We start from the raw sequence: 13,143 nt of genomic DNA, 5'->3' as shown, positions 1-13,143 counted from the left end.
GACATAGTTTACTCGAGAGCCTTTTACATTCTGATATAAAAGACAACACACTTTAATTACCCTTAAACACTGTTTCATTCTTAAAAAGTGAAGTCAAAATTAAGTATAAAAACGTCGAAATGCATTGCATATAAACTGACAAAAAAGTATTAATATACTCAAAGTTAAGAAATATTTTTAATTTTAATGTTATATTATTATTAAATAGTAGATACACTTTTTTTTGATACAGTAGCGTAAAACTTATTATACTGCATAATCAAATTTAAGAGAAAAACTCAAATTGTCTTGTCTTGCACAGTAAATTTCTACCGCTCCGATTTATTGTAATAATTGTAAGGTAATTTCCCATTTTTAATGAGAATGACAAATGTCATTGGAATGCACATTGATCTGTTTCACTTTATCTACCCTTGCCTTGCCGTATACAAGGTATATTATACCGTACTGAAAACGCTAATTTGCTTATAATAGTACATTATATATCAAGGTAGAGAAGTCCGTGGTATATATACTATTTTTTTCACTACTAGCACTTGAAATCCTCTAAATTAACATATTATATTGATAAGAGAGTTAACGGTTGGACAGAATTGTTTGTTTCTTAATTTAACATGTCAATCAAGTACGTGGAAGTACAAGTCAAACAGGCCGTATTTTGTTCTGTCATTGAGATTTTTCAAAGAGTAATTTCGTTCGAATTTTTTCAAAATATGATAATTTTAGGTATGTAATTTCTCTGGAAATTGCGAATGGTGGCAATTTTTCGTTTTAGAGAACTTGTCTAAACGTTCATTGAGCAAAATTTCGGGTTGTGTTTTCTGAAAGTGACAGCGTGACAGTTCTCATTATTGACTACTAGTTAATAATAAAAAATTATTAACCACTTTGAACAAATGCCGAGAAAGCCTACTTTACAAGTGGAAAAAAGGTTAATAATCATGTCATCAGACGCTAGTAGTGAAAAAAATAGCATTATGATATCTTGTTAAAGTCAATAATGTACATTGCATCGCGTCTGTGCCTAAGTAATTATTTTGATAGCTGTGTGTCATCTTTTGTTTTTAATATTAATACAACTCCATTATTTTAGCTCGGGTAAAAAATGCCCTATATAAAATAAAGTAGGTACTAATATTTTTCTTAGTGTGGGCGTTTGGGTTTTAGTTGAGTAAATAATCTGAAATTCAATCCCATTTCATTACTCTACGAACTCATTCAAACGATTGCCGAGAGCAGAATTTAAAAAAGTCATAATTGACGATCGTCAATCCTAATCCTCCGACCTTTACACTAAACTGACGTAACTTCAAATCGATACTTAACTGTGGCATCTGAATGTAGGGACTTCACGATATCTAGACATTTTAGTCGCAGTGATACTATATGGATCGATGTCAACCGTTAATTAACCCTTAAAAATAGAAAGTCACGAATTTAACCCGCACAATTTGGAAGATTTACAGAACCCATTTATGTTATTGAGAAGATATTTTTAGCACAAGTTGGAAAGTGTTCGAATCAAGGAAAGTTTATGATATAATTGAAATAAATTTAAATGACGGAGAAATCGTTACGTCTAGACTTATAAAATGGGTTGGTCGATGAAGGTGAAAAATAGGGCAGTTGGAAGATTGAAATGTCACATATCGATTTTAATACAACTATTACGTCCATTTAATCAGACGAAAGTGCTACACGTGTCTCGATGAGGTAGAGAGAAAGAAATTCGTTTAAAAAAACAGCTTTCAATCGGAAATCAGTAGGTTGATAATAGCCGGCCATATTTTGATTATAATGAGAATGACTTTTAAATGTTGGAATTTGTTGTGCTCGTTTTTCATAGACGATTGTAAGTGATCTGTTTTGAAATGTAACGACAACATTCCAATGCAAAAGTGTAAGGATAAATTCCTAATTATTTCCTTCCATTCATTCGCTACGTTTGGAATTGGCAATTATGTTATTGCGCTAACGTGCTAAATAGAAATGGGGTGTGTTTTCTGCCAATTTAAATTGTGTTAGTTAAAACTAGTAGCCACTCACCATAAAGCTGCTAAAGAATATTTTTTTATTGGCTTTAGGACAATCAAAATCTCTTTCAAAATTGCAAACGCCAACATAAAACAGCAAGAAAGCGACATTTAGTTTAATGTATTCATCCCCGCTACATCTATATCTTCCGATGGGAAATAATTGATCGAATCATAGTCCATAAATGAGCCTTCGCTAAATAAGGACTAAACGATTGGATTAGAGCTACAAAGATGATCATCGTGAACGCGTTCGTGTACCGTTTTAAAGTGTTCAAAGGATTGAGAGTATTGAAAGAGACAGTTGGAGAACGTCTACTTGTGTTAACAAAAACCCATTTTATAAATGGCATTTCAGGGTTGGCAATCTTAAATTCTGTCTCTGTCAAATTGTTGGCATGTATGCGTGATAAATGCAAGTTATTCAAATCGAAATTAGTGAAACGGCAATCGTCCCATCTAATTGATAGATCATTAAGTTAATTGCTCGTCGTGTTAGTTAGAACACGGGTGGGAATACTTCAAAAGCTTTCCTTGAAAATGAGCGAATGATTTTAGTGATCTGTAACTAACAAAGATCTGGAGGTAATAGGGCACATAAGCATAAAAATAACTGATTAATTATACCTGGTGGCACTTTACACGGGAGAATGCTATCTAAATACGTTGGTTTCCAAAAGCTTTCGTCCAAGATATATTGGCTTTTGTTTATCTACTGTTTAATTGGGATATTAGCGGTAATATATGCTTAAACAAACTTCCCACACATACCGTTTAACCTGTTGCGTAACTAATAATATCCCTGTTCGACGTTGACGTGTTCGTTCAATGAAAACACGTACGACGTTTTTTTATTCAACCAGTTGGAAGAAAATCTACAATTTTTACATTCGTTCTTACTTAGTGCTATTGTAAAATAAAGTAGAATTCGATGAGATTCCTTATCTGGCTTTAGGTGAGTTCAGATATAAGCTGTATTACAATAATTTGAAGATACAGTAGTGTATAAATAAATTACTTTTGCAGCATCCGAAATCAAATCAAAAAATCTTATTTTGAAATCTTTGATCGCTTTTTGTTATTTAAAAAGATAAACAAATATTTGCAAATACAAATGTTTTAGAGAGCTGAAAGATAATTTTGAAAATTTTTGCTTTTTTCAATAAGCCTTAAAATAAGGGAGGATTTTTCGAAAAAAGAAAGAACGTCAACAACTTCGAACCGGGGTACCATATCAAAAATTGGAACCAAGAATAGTTGTTTGTTTTAATAAGTTCTAACTGCCGTTTTCGGGTGTAACGACTTAGTATATTAACACCCTGTATTATTAAGAATGAATACAATATCGTTGATAAATGAAAGAATCAAGATTGGTCCTTTAATCGAGCCTTGTCGCACACCAATATTCTACAGCAAAAAGCACGATTTGTGCTTTATTTCTACAATCTGAGATCTTCCCGATTACATCTCGAATTCTATAAAACTCTAATTTATTTATTTATAATAATTACAATTTATTCTCCAAACAGACTGTATACGCCAATCACCACATCTTAGAAAAACAATTTAATGTAAAAAACGTAAACTATAATAATTCAATCTTTCAGTTTCCATTAAATACAGAATATTTCAAAGCATTTAGCTTAAACCTTCGTGAGTAGCCATATAGGGCCGATCCTAACTCAACTCCATGTAAAATCCCATAAGGCGATTTTCTAGTGTCAATGTCATTTGAAGGTGACTAAATAGAGAGGTTAATAACCTAACGATTAACGACCCCACGAAGTCGGAGGGGCTGAGGGGGGTTATTGACCTCCAGATTTTGGAGGGGAGTAGCGATCAATATCGATTGAAGGTGGAGAGGTTTAACGACCCCACGAAGTCGGAGGGGCCGAGGGGGGTAGGTCATTGACCTCCAGATTTTGGAGGGGAGTAGCGATTATAAAGTCTTCAGATTTAGGCATATTTAATAATAGTAATCATGGCATGGATAGCGTATGCTGAGCAGACATGGACCAAAGCAAGCGACTTTGTAACGGCAGTTGAACGCCTCAGGCAACTCTTATCGGCGTTAGTATTTGACGCCGAACATGAAGCCGTGTACGGGAACGGTGAATATAGTGCAGAAGAGTGTCTGGCCATTGCTAACAAGTACGAGTTGGGTGAAAAAATTTGTGACAGTTATTTAAACTTTAAAATATGTGAGAGATGTCTCATACACAGATTGAAGGATGCTAAGTTGGAGCAATTTAGTAGTGAGCTAAGTGAGTGGATAAGTCTTCCCGACAATGAAGAAGACCGTTGCAATTGATGAATCGCAGAATTGTGTATATAAAATGCTGACGTGGTCGTTTGCTCACCGTGAAGCGCGAAAAGGACCATGGGAAACCGCCGCCCTCGATAGATTTCGTTTCCGGTGTAAAATCGAACAGATTAATAGAGTTCTATCTCCTGTATTAGAGCAGAGTCATCGTGACAAAGTTTATCGTGACAGCCTCTCCCCTCCATAACATTGGCAATATAAGTGAGGCTGTAGTAGGACTTGAAATCATTTCAAAAGTGTACGCGAAGTAGTTAAAATGGATCTTGATACACTAAACAGTTCCACTTTCTGCAAGCCATTCAAAAACGTGAAGGACATGGAGGTGGGCGAGAAATACAGAATCGTAAGCATCGACACAATAAACACCAAGTTCGGCGACCGAATACTGGTAGAGACCGGAAACTTCAAATGTGTTCTACCCTTGCGTTTCTACAACTACTTTAAAGAAGATAATCGTCTTGAAACATTCAGAGCCACCATAGCCAATAAGGATGTTTACATAACAAGTGCTGGATCTGCTGGGCAAACGACTAATTTAAAGTTTATGTAAATATAGAAATTGTATCTAATAATGAAAGTCTAAAAATAAACATGATATACGAAATTTTTTTTTTATTTCATAATAAAATTAGTACTTCATCATAAAACTGCTCAGTTTTGGCATCGTCGTCTAGGTGTGCAGTTCTTATGAAATCAGTGCACATGGATACCAAAAATAGCTTCAATAATAACTACTTTACGTGTTCGTGTTGGTGTTGTAATCGCAACGGAGATGATGATGATGATGATGCTACTCCCTCACCTCCCCACATTGAAAATATACATAATAAAGTGATCGAAGAACGTTTAATCGATTGTACTTCGTACGATCTCCTCGATGGTCAGTTCGTTGAAGTAGGTTACAGTACACACCTTAATCTTACACCAGTTCTACGAATCGCTTGCTCCTCCGACGATGCTATAGTGATGATGAAAGAGGATTGGGAAACGCTTCTAAAGTGGCAAACATACCTTGAAATGAAATTTCTTCGATCGCATGAAATTGAAGGTCGTATTAATTGGTCGAATGTTAAAGAAGAGGAAGATATCGAATATGAGGAAAGTTCTGAATCACTTACTAACAATATTACAATTTTTTACAATTGGCAATCGGTGAAGGATGCTGAGAAAATGTTAAAGAGTGTGACATTTCGACGCGGGAACCATTCCTGCGCAATGAACAAGAACGACGTTGAAGAGTTTTTCAACCAAAAAGATATTATCAATTATCGACTAGAATTATTGGAATCTTACGCGCTGCCATCTTTTTATCAAAATATCATTGAAGAGGTGAATAACTACCGACACTTTCGGAAAATGGAATTTGGTGACGATGGTGACGAATGAATAACTTTCCCATTAAATACTTTAACCGGAACTCTTTTACTCCTACATGATAAAACTACTTAATCTTTTTGCTATTCACTTTGTAGGTGGTTTGGATTTGGACTAGTATAAGTAAATTAGGTGCATTCAAACAAAGTTTATTGGATGCATGTTTACAAAAATTGTAACAAATTTTTGTTTAGCGAGTAATTATTTGGTAAACTTATTTAATTATAGCTTCTTAGTCTCCATGAAAAATTCTATACAGAAGGTCTGTCCAGACCTTCCAGCCCGAGAACTCCATAGACGAAATTTCTTCCACCACATCACTCATTTTAAATTTAACTTCTTCATTCTACGTTGGCATTGAAGCAGTTCAATATCCCACTTTAATTTCTTTAAATTTATTAATAACTCCTCAAGTCTCTTCTTTTGCGATCCCTTTGATTTTATCACGACTGCTCTAATAGTTTTTGTCATCTTGCTATCTATTAATTAAGCCTAACAACCCTAACAGATCACTTTATATTCCCGCAAGTTAACCACGCCCTCGTAAGGCATCCCCTCCCTCGAGGTAAATCGTTGACCTTTGTTTAGTTTACAACAAGGCGCAATTAAGATCGTTAACCTTTGAGAGCTCTAGTTTTAAAGTCGCCGCCAGGGGGAGAGGTATATGACCTTGACGACACTAGAAAATCACCTTATGGGATTTTACATGGAGTTGAGTTAGGATCGGCCCTATATGGCTATCGTTAGGTATTAACCTCTCTATTTAGTCACCTTCAAATGACATTGACACTAGAAAATCGCCTTATGGGATTTTACATGGAGTTGAGTTAGGATCGGCCCTATATGGCTATCGTTAGGTTATTAACCTCTCTATTTAGTCACCTTCAAATGACATTGACACTAGAAAATCGCCTTATGGGATTTTACATGGAGTTGAGTTAGGATCGGCCCTATATGGCTACTTTCGTGAATGTCGGATTTATTACTCAATAATCCATAATTACAGAAGATTGCATTAATTGGATATTGAAAAGCAAACATCCAGTGCCGGGAAGACATTTCTCCAGCAAGCCGTTACATCTTCAAGAACAGTTCTAGTCACCCATTTCTAGACAACAACATTCAGTGCCGAGACTAAAAGAGCATTTCAGCTGCTTAGAGAGTTCCACAAGTGATTCAAATTCAACTTCCATTCGGACAGCAGCTAATCTGTAAAGTATTACTTATTTGCATGCTAATTATGGAATCATCGCAAGAATTGCGAAAGCTTCTTGTTAAACGTAGTAGTTTAAAAGCTCGTTTAACTAATTTTCAAACTTACATTGACAAATGCAGTTCTCAGTCATATATGATTTACGGGACAGAAATTAATTGAATTTCTTGCTGTACAATTAGAAATTGAATGTCTAATCAAGGATGAAGATTTGGAAAGTGAATATAATGCCCGTGAACAATTTGAAAACGAGTATCATTCAACAATATCACGTGCGCAAGGTTTATTACAAGGCAATTATGCAGAAAATGAGGCAAGCTCAGGTTCTAACTAAAATAATAATCAAAACTGCAATCAGTACTCGGAAGTAAAGTTGCCTACAATAAATTTACCAACATTTTCAGGTGAGTCAAGTGACTGGTTACAATTTAGGGATTCATTTGAAAGCTTAATTAATAATAATAGTCGTATTACTAATGTTCAACGTTTTCATTATTTGAAAAGAGCCTTACAGGGTGAAGCTTTTGAAAGTATAGCCAATATTCAAGTTACAAATGACAATTTCTCAATAGCGTGGGAATTATTAAGGTCTTTAAAGCATTAGGACAACCCACAGAATCTTGGGCTACTTTAATTACATATTTAATATTTACAAAACTTGATCCAGTGACAATCAGAGAGTGAGAATCTAAAGAATTTCTAAATGATTCACCCAATTTAGAGAATTTACTTTCATGTTTAAAACAAAAGGCAAAAATGCTTAAGAAAATGGAAGAGAAGAATACAGAGGCAAATTCAGCCCAAACAGTAAAGGCACAATCGTCCAAAACACAAACAGTTTCTAAACAAAAATTTAATCCCTATACTCAAAAAAGCTTTCATACTTCAAACCGTTTATGTTCAGCGTGCAATGCTCCAAATCATAAAATTTACACTTGCACAAAATTCTTAAAGTTGCCCGTCCCTGAAAGAATTGATTTGGTCAACAGATCCAATTTATGTGTAAATTGTTTAAATCGTGGGCCATCAGTTGAATGATTGTAATTTCGGTCATTACAAAAAATGCACTGTCAAGCATAATTCCCTTCTACATGTTACTCAATCAGAGGTCAATCCTAATACACAAGCTGAATAGTCTTTGGTTTCTTTCAATTTAAGTTCAAAACAGGTATTTTATCAACAGTCTTGTTGGAGGTAATTGATACAAAGGGAAATCGTCAAGATTGCAGGGCACTTTTAGATCCAGGGAGCCAGTCTAACTTCATTAATTCAGATTTCTGTTAGAGACTTGGATTACCACTTAATCCCATTAATATTTCAATTTCAGAGGCTTTCAAGGTAGAATCCAGAATCCATTCCATTTGTAAAATTCAAATTTATTCAAAAAATACTCCATTTAAATAAATGTGACACAATCAATTTCATTCCATATAATAATTTATACAAGAACGAGGCACTTATTTTTTTACGTCTGCTACTTAAGGGTAAAAGATTGAATCTTTCTAGCAGTAGAATTTGGGAGCAGCCTCTTGTAGGGTAGTGTCCATCACATCGTAAGGCTAGCTATTTTAAGAGACGACGTTGTATACCTACGTTCTAGGTATTCTCCGTGTTTTTTAAATGCTGGATTTCATACTAGAACGCCATATTCAATTTTGCTTCGTACCAATGTAGAAAAAAGTAGTATGTATACTATGGACACAAAAATGGATTAAAAAAAGTACTGTTCCATTTAAACAACTTTGGTATCTCACAATCTACTTTTTAATGCACCCTGAATATTTAGCAAAAAATGCACAAGAAAAGATTATGATAGACGTATGTGAGCATTTTTTTTAAACCTAACACCTGATTTTTAAATAAATTTGTTCCATTTTTTAGTCGCTCACTGTATGTTGCCATCGTGTGTTGAGACTTTCGTATGAATTGGATAAACTATCGACTTTTTAATGGACCAGGACAGGTACCAGATTAATTATTAATAAATAATCTACGAAAGTGGTATAAAATAAGTAGATGCTTCAAAAAAATGTGACTAAAATTCAAAATTTTCTAACCATTGGTCTCAAATTGTAGGGTAACAATATAGTATATTATATACCGCGGGACTGAAGTAGTACTTTTAATCCCGAAGGTAAAGTTTATGGCCCGACCGAAGGGAGGGCCATAATTTACCTGAGGGATTAAGACCACTACTTCAGTCGCAAGGTATATACGATATTTTTCGTACTTCCGAAACTGAAACACTTAAATATGTATGGAGTTAGAGAACGCGTTCTTTCCAAAAATCGCTGTTTAACAAGTTACCATAGGAACGTTGCGTTGGTACGACAATCCCTATGCTATGGTAACAAAAATAATTTGGAAACTGTCATTGCTAGTGTCATAATTTTGGTGGTGGGTGACAAAGGTGTATTTGATATTGATAAAAAGCGGCCAATGTAGGTAAAGAATTGATACCACAGAAATCCAAAAAACTATATGAGCAGCAGTACGATGCGTTTAAGAAGTAGTGCCGCATACAAAATGTGGAACAACCTACTGAAATTGCCTTGTTAGTAATTTCATCCTTCCGGGATTTTCGTCCAAATTTAATCCCGGCGGGACAAAAAGTGACACTTCAGTACTTGTCATAACGGAGTGAAGTTGTCACTTTAGTCTCGGAAGTACGAAAAGTTAATTAGATCCTGCCAACGACTATTTTTAGAACAATAGTGCACGTTCAAGTTGCAAACCAGTATGTATTTATTAGAAGCCTTAAACCCACGCTGAAGTAAACCATTTATTTTACATAAAAAATGTTAAAATCATCACTTGGTGAACGGTACGGAACAAGTGAATAATTTTAGATACATGGTTCCATAAAGTCGACATACAGGGGGTAATCACTGTGTGCAATAGGTCGGTCGATAGGATTGCAATGCTTGTGCAATAAATCTAACTGGCATAGACTTGCCATTGCCTTTAAAAATGTTGTTGCATTTTTTCTGGAAATGAGAGTGCTGGTTCTCTACAGAGCATTTAAGAAGAAACACTTGACGAAATGCAAGAATTTGCTATGAATGTATCATCATATGATCACGGAAGAGGGTGATATTCGAGATCATTTCGGAATTTAGCATCTCAACGAGGCAAATTTATTACTCTCCTCTTTTTTGGTCGCTAACCAAAACAATTGATTTACGAGCTGATTTAATTCTGTATTAGGTAACACGTAAACACTGTAATACATAAAATCATGTTTTTTTCTGATCCCGTTTCCGTGGGAATTTCGGAAAGTTTTTTACTAGCTCAATAACTTTCGCGGGCATAAGTCCAACCATTCCCTAAAGCTTCTCGCAATTGGATGAACGGTTTAGACACGCATATTATTTTACATAATAGCAGACCCGACGAACGTTTTATCGCCTATCCCGGCGAACCTCGTATATACCTAATTACAGTGACATTACCTAACATTTCCATATAATGCTATTACAGTAGTGTGCACATTTTAAATCCTTTGAGGTTTTGTGAATTAAGAGATCCCGTTTCAGGACATGATCATGAAAAATCACACTCTGCACATTTTAAATATATGAAAGTATTGTATTAATTTTGCTTTGTACTGGTATGCTATTCTATGCGCAGAAGACTAATTAGAGTCTGCAGGAGGATCCAACTGGCTCTGTGATGCACTAATAGGTGCAATCAATAAAATATGAATAGTGGGAGTACGTGATCTTTCGCCTTCTTACGTGCCGGGTACAGTAGTCCGTTGTATAATGACAATGTGCACATTTTAAATCCTTTGAAAACTTGTGTGTTAAGAGATGTCATTTCAGAACATATGTTGAAGATTGGTTGCATAATAACCTATACCTAACACTTTTTAATTTGATAGTTTTTAATTTGATTTCTACACTTCACCTGAGTTATGCTAATCGCTTTCATAGGGGCTGGTATTTCTAGTAATGTCGTCGATCGTCTAATCGTCAATTGCCCGGCGGGAGGCTAGGGTCTCAACCGATTCAGATTTTTTTAAATTTTGTATGACTTAACATTTCTACATTTATGTTGCTAGATTGTTGATGCAGGATGTCACACATAGTATTTCTAGTTTTTTATTAAAGACAATGTCAGTGTTCATAAAAATCGGGCAAAATATGATAATGGTCTAAATCTACCTGCTTTTCGAATTTCCTCTACAACTGAGTCACTAATGCTGCAACACAAAATTTTCTGTGTCTAGCACAGGTACCATGCTCACGATGCAATAGTTGACCCATAATTATAGGGAAAAACCTCAACAATTGACCGTTTTTTGTTACTTACACACTTGCGCATGCGCAATTTTGTTCAAAAGCTCAGCTTTCCCTTTTATGTTTAGGAATATCCGTACCAAATTTGGTTCCATTCGGGGCAGCCGTTTAGCCGGAAATGAGAGTACAGACAGACAGACCTGCAGACAATTGCCGTGAAAAAAGTGATTTTTTTACCTCATTGCAATTATACCTCCCTTATGTACACAAATACACTCCACAGACAATACTTGAGAACAACACACATAAATTATATTGGACACTACTCACAGATAAAACTATTCACAATAGTAGACCAGACATTACACTTATAGATAAGACATAAAAATCCAACACCTACACAATAAACAACACAAATTAATTAAATTGATGAGTTCGTAGGTAATAGTGTTATAAATTATAAAAAAGATAGGACTAGACCATAACTTGACAAGAAGAATGACCTACAGACAGATACTAATCGTTACTTGATTTTAATCCGTGCGATTAGTTAACCTAGATCCGAGTTGTAAAAAGAAACAATGACCATAAGTTCCTTATGGAAAGAATTGGTAAGGTTGTCAACGCATTCAAAAGAGTATCGGTAGATATCTGAGACTAATCCACAATCTACAACATTAATTAACAATACCACACCGCGTTTGGCGTTTTGAATCTTCATTTTTTTTTTTTTTGTAGGTGGGGAAAATGCACCTTATGCACACTCCATAATGAGGAAGTTCGGAGTAGTGTGGGGCTCTCCCGTTACCCAGGCATACCCACTAAAACCCCACCTAAGGCTTCGGCTTCAAAGGCCATTTGCCTGTTTTCTGACTAACGGTTTATATATCACAGTTTATAAATATCACATGCACAGTACAGTAACTTATACATAGCGATCAAAAATGAGTGACCGTCTAGTCACTTTTGGAATTTTTGTTTACATGGGAAATCCTACTTAACTTGAACTTTCAAAGGCGACTCGACAGTCACTCATTCTTGATCGCCCGTTATATAGGACATATCACAGACATTTTACATTCAAACATTCTTTACAATATATCACAGTCTATGTATCACATTGATAGTATGCATGAATCGCAGTACATTTAGACACTTGCCTATGTTGTTGAAATTTTCTTGCCATATAGCACTGATTTGGTGGAGGTTGCGCGCATTTCGGTACTCCGGACAATCACAGAGCATATGATCCAGTGTTAGGTCTACTCCACAATATAAGCACTGAGGTCGGCCTTCACCGGTCAATAGGTAGCTATGTGTTAAGGCAGTATGTCCAATCCGAAGCCTATATGATTTTGTCGAGGCAAAACGACTCGCACCTACAAGAAAGAGTGATCCCAAATTGGGTTTGACTCTCTTTAAGAACACATTCGATGCCGACCACTGTTCATTCCAACGCTCATATATTTGAGATTTTACAAGTGCACTTCTCGCTTTAACGGACATATTTTCAAAATTAGTGTCTTCTAGATGTAAATATCTAAGTTCCTCTCTAGCTCTTATGCCCATTGCTCTGCATCTATTCAAACGCGTACTTGTAGTGTCTTCTGTAAGTAGGTGGTTATTCGGGTGATTGTCATTTGGCAATACCTTTAGATAGTAGTTTACTAATATCTGTTTTTGGCGAAGAGCTAGAGGAAGGATATTTGCTTGGACTTGTAGGGTATGCCCCAAGGGAGTACCTTATAGCAAGATTCTGAATTTTTTCAAGTTTCCCAATTAAAGATTTATTGTTACATGTAAAATAGACAGAACACCCATAATCAAATTTAGATAAGATCAGTGTCTTGTAGATGTCAAGTAGTGTTTTGGCGTGTGCTCCCCATTTTTGATGGGCTAAAACTCTGATTACATTCAGGGATTTTCTGCTTGCAGTTACAATGTTCTGTATATGTTTAC

The 13,143-nt window shown here is 35.5% G+C and overlaps 1 protein-coding gene across 1 annotated transcript in view; it reads right to left on the bottom strand.

The window, feature by feature from the left end:
* LOC116167637 (insulin-like receptor) overlaps positions 1–11,284 on the bottom strand; it is a 40,924-nt gene extending 29,640 nt beyond the window's left edge. Inside the window, exon 1 of the mRNA XM_031483057.1 lies at positions 11,258–11,284. Within this exon, the coding sequence (XP_031338917.1) occupies positions 11,258–11,269 (12 nt within the window). The 5' untranslated portion in view covers positions 11,270–11,284. The remainder of the gene's footprint in view (positions 1–11,257) is intronic.
* Positions 11,285–13,143: the final 1,859 nt, after the last annotated feature.

Source organism: Photinus pyralis, unplaced genomic scaffold (assembly GCF_008802855.1).
Source record: "Photinus pyralis isolate 1611_PpyrPB1 unplaced genomic scaffold, Ppyr1.3 Ppyr1.4_LG4, whole genome shotgun sequence".
NCBI lineage: Eukaryota > Metazoa > Arthropoda > Insecta > Coleoptera > Lampyridae > Photinus > Photinus pyralis.
This window is presented reverse-complemented; position numbering and strand designations above follow the sequence as displayed.